The sequence below is a fragment of the Macrobrachium nipponense genome, chromosome 5 (assembly GCF_015104395.2).
Source record: "Macrobrachium nipponense isolate FS-2020 chromosome 5, ASM1510439v2, whole genome shotgun sequence".
NCBI classification, from domain to species: Eukaryota; Metazoa; Arthropoda; class Malacostraca; order Decapoda; family Palaemonidae; genus Macrobrachium; species Macrobrachium nipponense.
This window is the reverse complement of record NC_061107.1, coordinates 57978875-57995759: the sequence shown is the minus strand read 5'-3', so window position 1 is coordinate 57995759 and position 16885 is coordinate 57978875. Positions and strand designations below refer to the sequence as shown.

The following is a 16885-nucleotide window of genomic DNA, read 5'->3' as shown; positions in this document are numbered from 1 at the left end:
GTACGTTCATAAGACTCAGATTCCACCCACTAATAAGTGAGTCTTCCTATTGTTAAAGGAAAGAGGGTTTGTATACGTACCGGAACAAATAACAATTTGTCGAAAATTGTATTTTTCCTAACTATATATACTCATGCCACCCCTCACTCTGTGTTTTCCTGGGCCTAAAGCAAAGCGAATCCTCTCCTTGCAGTCGAGCTGACCACCAACTGCCGGACAATCGGTTAACTACCGAACTCCCCTGTTCGAAGCTTATGACCTTTTCAGCTGCCGCTAAGTTACATTCCTATTGTTAAAGGACCTCAGGTTTGTATAGTTAGGAAAAATACAATTGTTCCAATACGAATACATACCATCGGTCCTTTACAATAGGAATGTAACTTGCGGCAGCTGGAACCGATTGTAAGCTTCAAACAAGGGAGTTCGGTAGTTAACTGCTTGTCCGACAGTCCACGCACTGCGCGACTGGGAGGTGAAGATCCACATTGCTTTCGGCCGTGCTGGTTGACAGACGTGTTCTCCACCTCTCTCTGCCCGCCTTTCGTTGTATGCTTTGTGTCTTCTCAAACTTGGTTTGCTTTGTATGGTAAAATACTGTAAGTACGTGTGCGTTTGTAATTATTTTGTAAAATGGATTCCCGTGAGCATTCCCGTGAGCTGGAGACATCCCCACGCCCCCCATCAGCCGCATAGTTTGCCCTGGTGTGGAGGGCCGTAAGTGTGGGGCCTTCCGCTCCTTCCCAGAAGTGGATCCTCATGAATTGTGTGCTCGGTGCCGAGGCTGCGAATGCTCTCGGGCCGAGCCCTGTGATTTGTGTATATCTTGGTCGGAGGAGCAGTGGGTGCTATGCTATATGAGGGTAGGAGGAAGTGACGTAAGCTTGCCAGGGAGTCCTCGGAAGGTTCTCCGGCAACTCCCTTGGTCACAGACACGTCGTCTTCCTTCCTGCCGCCATCTTAGCTACTGCGTATGGCTCCTTCCCCTTCGGGGGGGGGGTTAGGGGGGGGGGGGGGGGGTGGGGTTCTTGTTCCTTCTCTTTGCCCGATCCGTCGAGCGTAGAGGAGAGGCCGAGGTACCCTGACATTCAATTGTACTCGGGGTATTCTGTTCGTTCAGGGTGGGGCTTATTTTCGTTCAAGATATGAGCCCAAATCCGAGATACTAGCCGTGTTTCCAGAGCGTCCCGCTAGTTGGCGCGCAGGGTCGAGCATCATCCTAGAGCATCTCTCGCTCACTCGCACGTGTTACCCGCTTGAATCAAAGTGTATCTTGTGCGCTGTACTCTTTTTTTTTGCTTGATTTTTGCGTGATTACTGAACTTTTTTGTGTGTTATCATGGGGCTGAAGAAAGTGAGGTGCTAAGGACAATGGTGACAGAAGAAGAGGATGATGTCGATGGAACTAAAGCAAGAAAAATAATAGAAAAACATGGAGCGTGGCGCACGAGTGATTGAACTCGCAAAGATCTATGACCGTAGTACATCGACAATTTGTACGATATTGAAGCAGAAGGATGCCATCAAGAGTGCTACACCAGCAAAAGGAACCACAATTCTTTCCCAATTAAGGACAAATATCCACGAGGAAATGGAGAAGGCAGGAGATACAGTGACGGAGACGGTAATATGCGAGAAGGCACGGAGTATTTATGCCGACTTAGTGAAGTAAGAAGCATCAACTTCTAAAGAGGCATCAGAAGAAGCATTTAAGGCAAGCCATGGCTGGTTTGATAATTTTAAGAAGAGAACTGGCATCCATTCAGTGGTGAGGCATGGCTAAGCTGCGAGTGCAGACGTGAAAGCAGCCGATACGTACATCCAAAAGTTCGCTGCGCTTGTTGCGAGGGAAGGCTACATCCCGCAACAGGTGTTCAACTGCGATGAAACGGGCCTATTTTGGAAGAAAATGCCACGGAGGACTTACATCACAGCAGAGGAGAAGATGATGCCAGGCCATAAACCCATGAAGGACCGTCTGACCCTTGCATTATGTGCAAATGCTAGCGGTGATTGTAAAGTGAAGCCACTGCTAGTTTATCATTCAGAAAATCCTTGAGCCTTCAAGACGCACAAGATACTGAAAGAAAAATTGCACGTTATGTGGCGCGCCAATGCTAGGGCCATGGGTTACGCGGCAGTTTTTTTTTACTGACTGGGTAAATCTCGTCTTTGGCCCTGCAGTGAAGACGTATCTGCAAGAAAATAAACTCACGATGAAAGCATTGCTCATCCTTGATAATGCTCCAGACCACCCACCTGGTCTTGAAGATGATATTCTGGAGGAGTTCCAGTTTATCAAAGTTCTCTACCTCCCACCCAATACGACTTCAATCCTACAGCCGATGGATCAGCAGGTCATTTCCAACTTCAAAAAGCTGTACACGAAGCACTTGTTCCGCCGCTGCTTTGAAGTGACGGAAAACACAAATCTAACCCTTCGAGAGTTTTGGAAAGATCACTACAACATCGTGATCTGTCTACGTATCATTGACTTTGCATGGCAAGGGGGTAACAAGACAAACGTTGAATTCTGCATGGAAAAAGTTATGGCCTGATGCTGTTGCAGAAAGAGATTTCGAAGGGTTTGAGCCCGAGACCGAGCAAGAAGAGTTGGAGGAGATTGTATCTCTCGGAAAGTCGATGGGCCTGGAGGTAGATGAGGGTGACGTCAACGAACTCGTCGAAGAACATGAGGAGGAACTCTCAACTGAGGAGTTGAAGGAGCTACAGATGATGCAACACACGAAGGTTCTGGAAGAGATTAACACGAGTGAGGAGGAGGAAGAGCCGGAGGAAGTGATTTCTACAGGTGAAATTAAAGACATGCTGGCAATGTGGGAAAAGCTGTCAAATTTTATTGAAAAGAAACACCCAGAAAAAGTGGCAACTGGTCGTGCTTCAGCGCTTTTTAATGACACTTGTTTGTCACATTTTCGAAGCATTTTTGAAAGGCAGGCAAAAGCAAAAGTTCTTTTGGATACATTTTTATTGAAAAGAGCTGCGAGTGAAAGGTACTTGGAAAAAGTGCAGCCAAGAAAAGGCAAAAACAAAAACAAGTGATAATTTGAAATTTACGTAATGTTAAGCTTAGTTTAAGTTTAAATAAAGTTAAGTGCATTGTTTTAAGTTTTTTTCTTTTCATTTGAAATAAGCAAAGTGTAGTTTTAGTTTAAGTTACGAAAATAGTTTTAAGTTTCTAAAAAAAGTGCCGTTTACCATACGTGTCCAGAGTGCTTACATCCTTCCCCCCCTCCCTCCTCCTCGCCGTTCACCTTCGTTGCCGCACTCGTCTGTCTCCAAGTAAGATTATTATGCTAAATAACTCTTTTATTTCTTAATTTCATATTTGTTATGTATTTGTTAATTATACTGTTTATTTTTTGTTATTTAAAAACATATCTTTATTCATAATTTACAATTGTTTGGGAATTTTTCATAGGTCCGGAACGGATTAAATTGAATTCAGTTATTTTAAATGGGAGAAATTCGTTTGAGATACGAGCCGATTGACTTACGAGCCGATTGACTTACGAGCCGATTGACTTACGAGCTCGGTTCTGGAACGAATTAAACTCGTATCTCGAGGTACCACTGTACTTCCTCACCTGGTGCTAGGGGTTCTGCCGCTACACCAGGTTCCGGCTCAGCCTCTCGTTCGCGAGAGGTACCGAGTGTACGGTCGCCTGCAGGAGCCAGGCTCAGGCTTTCTGAGTTTCGCTCGGGAGCCCAGGACCGCGAGGCATGAGCGGAAGACTGGCGAGAGTCGCTCAGGTGACTCCCGCCAGGCCAGTGATCGCTCTCGTAGCGATCTGCAGGTAACCAGGGTTGACGCGACGGTCCCAGACCTGCCGTGGGCTGGGCTGGTTCCGGCGGTTTGACGCACCGTGAGGACAGGCACCGCTCCCACCAAGACAGTGGTCTCTACAGGTACCCTGACCGCCACTCCCATCGGGACTGGGCGGGTAGGGGGACCAGCAGCAGCTTCTCTGACGCACGGGACTGGAGCCTCTGTTCTCGGTCAAGCCGCTCTCCCCAGGAGAGCCGTGCAACCAGGCCTGCAGCTCAATCGCAACCGCGGGTTGGCGATCGCCTGCAGCCCCCTGCCCCAAGCACAACGTTTTCTACCGGTGAGCAAGGGGGGAGCGTCAGGTCTTCCTCTCCGATCCCTCAACTTCCTCGGGTTAAAAAACGCTGGGAAGAGCGAGGCAATCCGTAGTGATCATGAGGGTGCACTCCTTCCGGTCCACGTGACGCCCTACGACCCAGCACGGTCCTTTAGGACCGACCAGGTTTGTATGCGCAAGTGGCAGGAGGATACCAGGAGGGGTCTGTCGCTGTTCCTCCTTCCGAAGGAGAAGGGTCTCGAGGAAGCGTTCTTGTTGGAGGACTTGATGTCCTACTCCACAATACGAAGTCACTTCTGATATCCAGAGGTCGTTTTCAGAGGTTATTGTGCTGATTCGTCAGCACAATGACCTCGGGGAAGGATCGCCGCTCCCACCTTCTGAGCCCACTTCCCGGCTAGAGTCGTTATGGGGTCCTAAATAAGGAACCCAGAAGACTGGGTCTGTTGCGATCAAGCTCTGGGCTGACTCGGTGCTGGGCCAGGTGGACTCGCTTGTCCCTCCGGACCATAGAGGGTTCACTAAAGTCACGGCAGGTCTTCAAAGCTACTTCCCCCGCCTCTACTGCGACAGAGAGGAGTCTACTGCCTTTGGAGGATCCTATGCGCCCAAACAGGTTAAACCCAGAGCTAGCTAGGCTAACTCCGGGGGTGTCTCTGCAGCAGCTCCTGTCGGAGAACTTGTGGTTTTTCTCACAGCAAGAGGCACTTGCACTGGAATCCACCGCCATGGCGGCATTCCAGGCAGTCCTCCTGTTAGACCTTTTGGTGGTCCCTCACGGTGTCTAAGTCGCGGCCACCTTTGGGAAATATCACTCCCGAAGGTGACCCAGCTTTTTTTGGGAGACTGTGTCAGTCTGGAGGTAGAGCCATCCCCTACCTAGCCCACCAGACCGGAAAAAACCTGTGGGCCAACCTGGTACTTCGGCGTAGGGACGCAGTCCTCACCCCGAGTGACCATGGCGGCTGGGCGTGAGGTGGGCACTGGGTCTTCGCAACGGAACCCGTGCGGAGGCGGATTTCCCTCTCTCTTACTTCCCCAGGAGAGATGGTGGAGGCGCTGCGGTGGAATGATGGCACACTGATGACAGATGACGTCTAGTCCACCAGGCAGTCTCAATGGCGTCCTGGGCAGCCCTCGAACGACGGCCACCAGCCCAAGGAGCTTGGTTTAGCACTTCCTCTGCGGCCAAGAACGATTGCATCGTCGAAGCCCCAAAGGAAAGACTCTGCCCTTCGAATTCTTCCAGGGGCGGTTGTCCTCAGCCCTCCTCCCATCCCTCCTTCCACGAGGGGGAGTGGGGAAGAAGTCGAAGAGAAGCGGGAAACGCTAGGGACGGCAACTTCCCCCTCACCTGCTGTCGGAAATGGGGGGATGCCTGGCTAGCTATTGGGCAACATGGCAAGCGCTAAGGAGCGGAGACCTGGATAGTAGACCGTCCTTCGGGAGGGGTATCTCTCACCCTTCGAGTCTCGGCCACACCCTCACCTCCAACCCGGTCCCACCTTCAGACCCTTACGTACCTGACCTGGAACATCAAACAAAAGACGTAGCCCTTCGGCAGGAAGTCCAAGCCATGCTGAGCAAGGGAGGCCATGGAGATTGCCAGGATCGTTCAACTGGCTTCTACAGCCGTCTTTTTCCTAGTGGAGAAGTCTTCGGGGGGCTGGCGCCCGTGATAGATCTCTCTTCCCTGGAAACCGATTCGTTTTGCCAGTGTTTTCACGATGGAGACAGCACGTACCGTGCTCAAATCCATCAGGGAGAACGACTTCATGCTTTCGGTGGACTTGAAGGACGCGTATTTCCAGATACCCATCCATCAATCTCCAGGAAGTACTCCGCTTCATCCTCGATGGACAGTGGTAAAACCAAATTCAGGGCACTTTGCTTCAGTCTCTCAACCGCCCCACAGGTGTTCACGCAAGTGTTCACGTCTGGTGTCTGCTTGGGCCCACTCGGTAGGGATACGTCTTCTGAGGTATCTCGACGACTGGTTGGTCCCGCTCGCAGTTGCTACAGGACAGGGATCGACTTCTCGAGTTCTGCCGCAATCTGGGGATCGTGGTGAACTTCGAGAAGTCCGATCTCAGCCCAAGCAGAGGATAAAGTACCTGGGTATGCTGATCGACAACGGAAGCAGGGCGAGTCTTCCCCACAGACTCGCGGATCAGCAGATCAGGGAGGCAGCATACTAGTTCCTGTCTCGGCAAGAACAGTCAGCTCAGCAGTGGGCAAGTCGTGATCGACCACCTGTCGTCACTCAAGAAGTTAGTCCCCCTCACAGGCGTCTTCACCTGTGTCTCTCCAGTGGAGACTAAAGAGAGTTGGTCACAGGCAACAGACCCACCTTACTTCCCCGTGTCCCCTCACGGAGGAGGAGAGGCAGGACCTAGCCTGGTGGCTGGACGACAGGAACCTCTTAAGGAAGGGAGGCCCCCCCCCCCCCCCCCCCAGGGCCCCCCCCCCCCCCCCCCCCCCCCCCGAGATATTGCTGATTCGGACGTGTCAACTGAGGGATGGGGCGCACACCTGGAGGAGTTTTGCTGGCTGACAGGAGGTTTTGGGATCATCACGACAAGCACCTTCACATCAACGTCCTGGAGCTCAAGGCAGCATTCCTCGCTCTCCAAGAATTCCAGGACCACTCGGTGGGACACTCAGTGGTGTTGGTGTGCGACAACACCACAGTAGTGGCATACGTCAACAAACAGGGGGGCTTAGTGTCCCTCCCGTTGCACCAGTTGACGTTGCAGGTGCTCGGTAGAGCTGTCAGCCTGCTACATTCTAGGCAAGAGGAATGTAGTAGCAGACAAGCTCAGCTGTCGGGATCAGGTGATTGGGACCGAATGGTCCCTACACCCAGACGTGGCGGAAAGGCTCTTCATCCTGTGGGGGCGTCCAGTAGTGGATCTGTTCGCCACCCAGCACAACAGAAAACTTCAGGTTTTCTCCTTGACCGTGCCGGACCCATGGGCAGCCGCAGAGGACGCTCTTCAACACCCGTGGGACAACCTCTCCGCGTACGCCTTTCCCCCGTTCTGCCTGAGTCGTAAGGTGATCAGCCGAGTGCTGGTCACCCCGAATCTCCGGATGATCCTGGTGGCTCCCTTGGTACCTGGACCTGCTAGCTCTGCTTGCAGAAGCACTGAGAGATTCCCCCTTGGCACAACCTTCTCGTCCAGCCACACGTGGAACGGTACCACCAGTCAGTCCAATCCCTACATCTTCACGGCTGGCTGTTATCCACCATCTCTTGCGAGCGATAGGCTTTTCTCGCCGAGCAGCAACAGAGGTGGCTGGGTACGTCAGACAGTCCTCTGCAGCTGTGTACCAGGGAAAGTGGGCAGTCTTCTGTGGTTGGTGTCGTAGACAGGGTCTATCTCCTCTCAGAGCCACTCTTCAGCAGGTAGCGGATTTCCTCGTATGTCTTTGCCAAGACAAGCTCCTCTCCGTCACCACAGTCAAAGGATACAGAGCTTACCCAGCACCTGAGCGGACAGAACAGCATCGAATCCTGTTGTGACTGCATGAATGGATGAGTGAATGAGAGTGTGACTGGCTTCTCTTCCCCATCTTTTTCTCCCCCTTTACCTGTGGGCAGAGGGACGCGGTCGTTACTTCGCTGAAACGGAGGCGATGCAGGTAAGCTACTCGACCGAGCTCCATCCTATCCCTTTCATTAGGGATAGGAGCGATTATCCACCACTTCCCCCGACAAGGGGGGTTAAGTGGAAGCCAACAAGAGACAAACCCATGACTTCATATTGCCTCTTGCAATAGGAACAAGTTCTTGCTTGCTAGTTTTAAGAGGTACACTTGCCTCCCTCTTATTACTTGGGCTAGAAGTCTGACCATTGATCCTGCGGTACATACCCAGATCATTGGGCAGAGGCTAGGATCCCTCCCTCTGCTCTTATGACCAGGGAGGGAACCAAGGTTGGACGAACACCAGTCTGTTCTTAAGACTCAGATTCCACCCACCAAGAAGCGAGTCTTCCTATTGTAAAGGACCGATGGTTTCTATTTGTATTGGAACAAATAACAATTTGTCGAAAATTGTATTTTTCCTAACTATACAAACCTGAGATCCTTTACACATAGTCCCACCTCATGCCACCCCTCACTGTTTTTTCCTGGGCCTAAAGCAAAGTGGATCTTCACCTCCCAGTCGTACGGTGCGCTGACTGTCGGACAAGCAGTTAACTACCGAACTCCCTTGTTCAAAGCTTACGACCGGTTCCAGCTGCCGCAAGTTACATTCCTATTGTAAAGGACCTCAGGTTTGTATAGTTAGGAAAAATACAATTTTTGACAAATTGTTATTTTGAATAATTTCAGGACCATGGGACAACAAATCAAGTCGTTTGCTTATTAATTTGGTAAAAGAATATCCTAAAGCTTATTTCATCCTTGATAAAGAATGTAAACGCACAGAAGCCTGGGAGATGATAAGAAACAAAATGTCAGAAGCTGGATACCAGTTCACAGTTCTTCAGGCAAGTTCTTGTTTTTATTCATTGATATCTTCATCTTAAATCTTTTTTTCTGGGCTTAGCCTGTGTCGCTACGTGAAATGTCCTTTTAGCACACATTTCTAAGGTAAATTAATGCTAACATACCAGAGAAAAAAGCTAAAATGGAAATGCCAGAATATTCTGGCTCATTCACCTTATATAAAAGGTTCAGTATGGTTTCTGGGGGCGAGTGAAACCACTACCACGGGTCTCTTAACCATTTAGAATTCATCCTCTTCAAAATCCCTCTACCAGAGAGGGGCCGATGCAAGGCCCACTCCCAGCTACGACTACTACTAGCGCCTCCAACTCCGAAACTCACCACCAGCGCCTCTACCGGACATCCTTTTCGTTAGCACCACCCAGTTCGCACGTGTTTTTCTCGATCTGTGTTTTTGTGCTTACTTTCTGGATTTATATCACCATGGAACGTCAAGCAATCGCTGTGTCTAAGTTAAGTACTGCTAGAAATGTTTCATGTCTTTTTAGCCGGGCAAGGGCCCGTTTAACCATTTTATTTCGGTTATGAAGACGGCGTCCCCGACGGCTTTGTTACCGAGTCGCTCTGCGTGGCTCGCTCCCACGTGTTTCATTATTTCGTGCTTCTTTCGGTCCCCTATACCGATTGCGCTCGAATATTTTAGCAGTACATGTTTATCATTATGGTTTTGCAGTTTTGACGTATTAATTTTATACTTATATTTACACGGGGGTTTGTTTGCGTTCTCATGAGCTTGTAGCCTACATCGCTCCTTGGCTCAGAGTTCATGCATGCATGTTCCTTTGTATTTAGGTCTATGATAGGCTCCCTTAGGACATACGTCCTTTCTTTTGGTCCTGACCACCCTGGCCACGGCCCTACGTTCCTACGTATCAGAATAGGCCAGCTCCTTTGAGTCGCTAGTCGTCCTCCCTTCTTGGTTGGCCCGATCTAGCATCTCCAGGACTATTCTTTCTCTTATCCTCAGTTTTCTTTCTTCCCCCCGTGTTTTTGTCAGGATGTTTTTGTATTCATGCCTTTTCAGACGGTTCGAGGTGGCCTAGGCCACCTCAGACCACTTGGTTTGTCTCACCGCGTGGCTCACACCACATCCGCGACGAGGCCAGGCGATCGCCGTGAGCCACCCAGCGTCGGTCCCCCATGCTTCCTCCTCCCTCTAGGGGGGGAAGTTCTGCTCGTTCACGTTGTCCCTGGCAACCGATCCGAGCTCCCTCCCTTCTTCCCCCCTTCCACGGGGGGGATACGGCAGTTAGTAGGGGTGGACACGCGACGCTAGCTCGGCTCGCACTGCTCGCTCGCACTGCTCTCACCCTTCGGTACTGAGGGGTTTCCCTGCGCGGCCGAGCCTCGTTTGGCCACCAGGTTTGGCTGCGCTCAGATCTCCTCGGTTCTCGAGCCGAGTTCTCTCTCACCCCGAGTCACCATCCTTCCTGCTCCGGCGGATAGGGGCTCCGGCACCGCCAGGCCCTAAGTTTGGTGACTGTAGAAGAGCTCCGCCATGTATTTTTAACTATTGCATGTTTACATTTATTACATTTATTGATTGTATACATCCTTTATGTTAGCTAAGTCGGCGGAGACCCCGCTCACCACCCGGGTTCACCACCTACTTATTCTAATGCTTTTTTACGGCGGAGTCATCCTCCCCGCCATAAATTGCTGGTCCCCTCCTGCTCCTCCCCCGCCGTTCTCGTACTCCTCGTTCCGGCGTATAGATTAGGTAATTCTGTTTCGGTGAATTTTTCGTCCTCCGGCAACACCGGGGACACACTGATTCTAGTTTTACCAACTCTATCGGACACCCACCACATTACACGGCAGGAGAACAGGTAGAGACCAAGCCTTAAATTATCTAGTAACTCCGGCGTACTCTGGTGTTATGATATATCATTTCATGGACTTAGTCCAACTAGTTAGTGTTGATACTCATGTATCATTTAACTTACAGGCCACCCACTGCCAGGAGTCAGGCTGCAATGCCGTTCTCCAGAACCCCTGTGGGCACGAGGTCTGCTGGACCCACGCTACCTGCGCCATCCGATTTGGTGAGCTGGCTGTTTGGCACCATGAGAGCTGCACCATTTGTTATGAATTGGTGGACCAGGTCTCCTCCAGAGTAAGTACGTCGCCGGATACCAAGCTTTCTCATATGTATTTTATTGGCCTATATATACAAATCCTTCTGAGTGATGGAGGAAGTAGCAGCTCTCAACTTAGACCTTGAGCCCATGACGGTAGACGCCGCAGGCAGGAGGGTGAGTGAGGCAGGTTTGGTAGGGGCTCAAGGTTTACCCTTGAGCCATTCTAGATCTTCTTCCCCTGTTCCTTCTTCTTCCTTCCAGGGATTCTCCGAGGATGGGCAATCTGTCAGACTGAAGTCCACCCAGGTGATCCCTAAAGTTAAAGGGAAGCGTGATATAAAGACGCTTCACAAGACTCTGTCTAAGAAGTCTAGTTCGGGTGGCTCTCAGAAATCTCCGGCTCACCATCCCGGAGGAGAAAACCCCAGGACTTCTTTGTATTCAAAGGGCTCCAGAGGAAAGTCTTCTAAGGACAAGGCTCAGCTCCTACCCGACCCTGAGCCCTCAACCTCAACAGTAGCCCGTCCTAAGACTCCCAGGGAGAAGCAGGAACCTACTCCCTTTGACACGGACTCATTTACTGCAAACATTATGCAGCAAATGGGTAGTCTAGTAGGGAACTTGGTTCAGAACAAGTTCCAAGAGATGCTTTCCCACATCTCTTCTTCCTTGGAGGAGTCAGGCCAGTCAATCCGGGCTATCTCGGATAGGCTGGTCACTCAGGAGAACCTCATAGCAGGTCTCCGTGAAAACCCTGCGACAGGTCTTGCACAGCCTGGTATGTCAGCCCAAGCCATGCCGGACTACAATACTCTCCCTCCTGACACGGCGAGTAATCCCTGGAGGATCTCGTCAAGGACAGGATGCTGACGTTGGCGGACTGTGGAACTCGAAGGCTTGAGGACTTAGAGTTCCACCCAGCAAATTTGCAACCCCCCTTCATCGGTTATGCCCGCCTTACGGAGGCTGCCATGAGGAGAGAAGATAAGATCCCTAAAGAGATGGTAATCTTCGGCCGGGATCAAGCCCAACGAGACTGACTAAGAAGCCTAGAGGATTGGGACTATAAATACCAGGGTCCAAGCGTTTAAGAGCGCTTTCACTATGTTTGTAGTGGACGGAGAAACACCCATCCCGTTCACTACGAAGGTGACGGAGCTGACTATGCAGGCCGCTATGAGAGAAGAACCGATGCCGCAGCTCCGGGAAACAGAGCCTACATCACTCCTCCTCCCTGGTATGGAAGATCTATGGGCAGATCTCCCGGCCACCTTTTCGGTCGGGAAACTGAAACCAGACTGTGCCATCACTCAATTTAGTGAGCGGCTACCTAGACTTCCAGACAGTCTCATTCAGGCCGAATTCGATGCCCGAACGAGACTATCCAGATCCCTCAATACTCTGGTCATGACAGAGGTTTCAGCCGTTACATATGGTGACGAACCTCTGTTTAAGCCAAATCACATTTGCACACAGTGCAATGTGATTTGTATGACTTTATCGTGGCAAGGCGTAAGTGCCGGAAACATGTCCTGCAAGAAGCCACCATCCGTCACGAGCCAAATAAATTACTGGCCGCTCCGATCTGGGGTGCTGAGCTGTTCCAGAATCGTAGTAAACTCAGTACAATGTGAGGCTACAAGACTCAACCATCTCTCAAAGTTCGCTGGGATTATCCACCGTAAAGGAAACCCTGAGTCGACTTCTTCAGCCAAGAAGTCAAAGAAGCCAGGAAATTCCAGCCTTTCAGGCTTCCCCAGCAACAGACAATGGTTCAGACGGTTCCGGTCTCTCAGGTGCCGCAACCATCAACGTCAAAGGCACAGCCTCAGCAACAGTTTCTGCTGCTGACACCGCCTCAAAACCAAGCCTCTAAGTCATACGCTGTCTCCCCGGCCCTCAACACAGTATTTGAAGGCCAGTCATTTCAGCCTTTCAACAGGTTCGGCAGGGGTAGCAGGGCTAGGGGTGCCTTTCGTCAGAGAGTCAGAGGAAGAGCATCTAGCCGGGGTAAGCACTTAGGAGGAGGGCGCGGGACACGCCCTTCCCCGAGCCAGTGAGAACCCTCAGGTAGGAGGGAGACTGTTCCTCTTTCGTCACAGATGGAGGTTCAGCAGCTGGGCACAGAGCATTGTGTCCAAAGGCCTAGGATGGAGCTGGACCAAAGGCCCTCCTCCATCCAAAATCTTCTATCAACAACCGACAGCGGAATTGATAGAGTATGCCCAAGAAATCCTTCAGAAAGGAGTAGTGTCAAGAGTCAAGCACTTAAAGTTTCAAGGTTGCTTGTTCAGTGTGCCAAAGAAAGGCTCAAACAAACAAAGAATAATTCTAGACTTGTCCCGTCTAAACTTATTCATTCGTTTCGACAAGTTCAGAATGCTATCTCGCAGGTGCGGACCTTACTACCCTGTGGGGCCGTCACCACCTCTATCGATCTTACAGACGCATACCATCATATTCCAGTAGCAAGACACTTCCGCCGTTCCTAGGTTTCAGACTAGGGAACCAGGCATTCTCCTTCAAGGTAATGCCTTTCGGGCTCAATGTAGCCCCCAGGATTTTCACGAAATTGCCGGAAACAGTGGTTCAAGAACTCAGGTCTCAGGGAATAATGTTAGTTGCGTATCTGAACGATTGGCTAGTTTGGGCCACAAACATTGAAGAGTGCCACAAAGCGACGGTCAAAGTAATCCAGTTTCTGGAACACTTAGGATTCCAGATAAACAAGACCAAGTCCCGGTTGACACCGGACTCTCGCTTTCAGTGGCTGGGCATTCAGTGGGACTTGAACTCACACACTATCAATTCCGTCGTTGAAGAGGAGAGAAATAGCCAAAGCAACCAGACAATTTCTCAAGTGCAAGCAAACGTCTTGAAGGAGCCAGGAAAGGATCCTGGGCTCTCTACAGTTTACCTCAGTAACGGACGTTCTGCTAAAAGCAAAACTCAAAGACATAAACCGAGTCATTTGTGTGAGAAGTTTTAATTGATTCATGTATTCATTCATCTAATTCATTTCATTTAATCATATAATACTGCAGCGCTGAATGACCTTTGCAGGTCCCAGCGCTTGGGCTAAGCCCTAAATTCCATAATCAATCAATCAATCAAGGGCAAACAACAGGTCCCAGGACAAGCTGTCCGCTATCCTGGCGATCTTACGCAAGCGCCTCCGCCTCTGGGCAGAGGTCAAGAATTTGTCGAAGTCAATTCCTCTTCAGTTCCCTCCACCGGCATTAGTTATCCACACAGATGCATCACTAACCGGCTGGGGAGGGTACTCTCAGTACAAGAAAGTACAGGGGACTTGGTCCTTTCCATTCCGCCAGCTCCATATCAATGTATTGGAAGCTATGGCAGTGTTCCTCACCCTGAAAAGAACTTCAACCAGCCAAGAAATCTCACATCAAGCTGGTGTTAGACAGTGCAGTGGTAGTACACTGCATCAACAGGGGAGGCTCCAAGTCAAGCCATGTGAACCATGTCATGATAGCCATATTCTCACTGGCAGCCATGAACAAATGGTACCTGTCCGCCACACACCTAGCGGGAGTAAGGAACGTGATAGCAGATGCGCTATCTCGCTCAGTCCCACTAGAGTCGGAGTGGTCCCTGGACAAGCAGTCATTCAATTGGATCTGTCAACAAGTTCCGGGGCTTCAGGTGGATCTTTTCGTCACGGAGTCGAATCACAAACTCCCTTGCTACGTGGCTCCCAACCTGGACCCTCTGGCTTATGCCACGGACGCCATGGCTATAGACTGGAATCAATGGAAGAAGATTTACATCTTTCCTCCAGTGAATCTTCTTTTGAAGGTTCTGAACAAACTCAGGACTTTCAAGGGACGCGTTGCTCTAGTAGCCCCCAATTGGCCCAAGAGCAATTGCTTCCCACTTCTATTGGAGTTGGGACTCCGACCTCAACGGATTCCCAATCCCAAATTATCCCAACTAGTACAAACGAAGACGTGTACGCTTCCTCAAGAATTCAGAAAACCCTAACTTTATGGACTTCATGAAGTTTGCGGCAAAAAGGGATGCCAACTTCGACCCTCAAAACATCCTATTCTTAGAATCTGATAAACGAGAGTCAACCCTTCGTCAATATGACTCAGCAGTTAAAAAAACTACTAGCTATTTTTCTGAGGGAGTCTGAATCTCAAACCATGACAACCAACCTGGCCATTTCCTTTTTTAGATCGTTATTTGAAAAAGGTTTAGCAGCTAGTACTATACTACTAAATCAGCATTAAAGAAAATCTTCCAGTTTGGTTTCAAAATAGATCTAACTGACTCTTATTTTTCATTTATCCCTAGAGCCTGTGCTAGGCTCAGACCATCAGAGAGGCCTAAGTCTGTGTCATGGTTCTTAAATGATGTTCTCAAGCTGGCCTCAGATACTGATAACGATTCATGTGACTTTTTACCCCTCCTGAGGAAAACATTATTCCTTTTAAGTCTAGCTTCAGGAGCCAGGGTATCTGAACTGTCGGCTCTATCTAGAGACTCAGGTCATATAGAGTTTCTCCCTTCAGTAGAAGTATTACTTTCTCCAGATCGTCAATTTTTAGCTAAAAATGAGGATCCAATGGCGAGGTGGGCGCCTTGGGAAATTCTTCCACTTCCTCAGGACCCTTCCTTATGTCCAGTTACTGCCCTAAGAGCATATCGTACTAGAACGGCCATAAGATCTTCAGGCCCTTTATTCACGAGGGAAAAAGGTGGTACCATTTCCTGAAAAGGAATTAGGCAGCAAATATTATATTTCATTAAACAAGTCAACCCAGAATCTTTTCCCCGGGTACATGACATTAGGGCAGTAGCTACCTCAGTCAACTACTTTCAACATATGAATTTTGATGATCTGAAAAAGTATACAGGCTGGAAATCTCCGACAGTGTTCAAACGTCACTACCTCAAGTCCTTAGAAGCTCTTAAATTTCCAGCAGTGGCAGCGGGAAACACAGTTTCTCCTGACACTGCTTAAGTAGTAATAAGTAGCTTAGATCTAGATCTCCTTTCTACCTGCCTCACTGACGTCCTTCCTGTGGCTCTGCCACCATGTAGCCTTTCTTATGCCTTAGATGCCACATGTTGTACATAGTTGTGATGTTTCCTTATTTTTTGTGGGGGGGATTACTCACACAGAATTTATATTATATGATATTGTATCTATCTTTAAGGTTAATATTAAGTTACTGTATTTAATCTTAAGCCTTTATTATAATCATTTCTAGTTTGTGAGTTTATTTTAGATTATAATAATTAATATTAATTGTTTTTTATTTGTTCCTTACAATATCTATTTTTGCTCATTTATTCAAGCTTGTGGCCAATTCTCTGGTACTATTTCACGTAGCGACACGGGCTTAGCCCAGAAAAGGGATTTTGATGAAGGAAAAATCTATTTCTGGGCAAGGGCCTGTGTCGCCCAGTGAAATCCCACCCTTCTTTTATAACCCCACCCTGGGGCCCAAGCTTGACAGGCTAACTCCAAGGATGACCGGTAGAGGTGCTGGTGGTAGTGTTGGAGGCGCTAGTAGTAGTCGTAGCTGGGAGTGGGCCTTGCATCGGCCCCTCTCTGGTAGAGGGATGAATCTAAATGGTAAGAGACCCGTGGTAGTGGTTTCACTCGCCCCAGAAACCATACCGACACCTTTTATATAAGGTGAGCGAGCCAGAATATTCTGGCATTTCCATTTTAGCTTTTTTCTCTGGTATGTTAGCATTAATTTACCTTAGAAATGTGTGCTAAAAGGACATTTCACTGGGCGACACGGGCCCTTGCCCAGAAATAGATTTTTCCTTCGTCAAAATCCCTTATTTCAGTGACTAAGAAGAGTTCCCATCCCATAAACATCCTGAAGATGTCAGTGAAAGAGATAAATTAGAATGGACCTGTAAACATGACCCACTATAGTGTTGAAAAGAGAGAGAAAGATAAATTACCTGTCGTTAAATGGATAGGGGTGTCTTAAAGACTTACTAGTTGAACTGAGGAGACACTGTAAGAAGGAAATAAATTAAAATACATCACAAGGCTTTGCAGTCACAAAGGAAGTACTTCACTAACTTTTCTATTGAGTTTTGTGAAATGCAAAATAAATTATTTTTTCATAAAGTTAATTCATCTTCATTGGTTGTACCACAAAGCAAAAT

At 49.1% G+C, this 16885-nt stretch overlaps 2 protein-coding genes across 2 annotated transcripts in view; one reads left to right on the top strand and one right to left on the bottom strand.

The window, feature by feature from the left end:
* The window catches only part of LOC135215795 (uncharacterized), a 235650-nt gene that overhangs the window by 197006 nt on the left and 21759 nt on the right, over positions 1-16885 (bottom strand). The window lies entirely within an intron of this gene.
* Positions 8449-16885, top strand: part of LOC135215794 (uncharacterized) — a 30251-nt gene continuing 21814 nt past the window's right edge. The window contains exon 1 of the mRNA XM_064250744.1: positions 8449-8623. Coding sequence (XP_064106814.1) covers positions 8573-8623 — 51 coding nt within the window. The 5' untranslated portion in view covers positions 8449-8572. The remainder of the gene's footprint in view (positions 8624-16885) is intronic.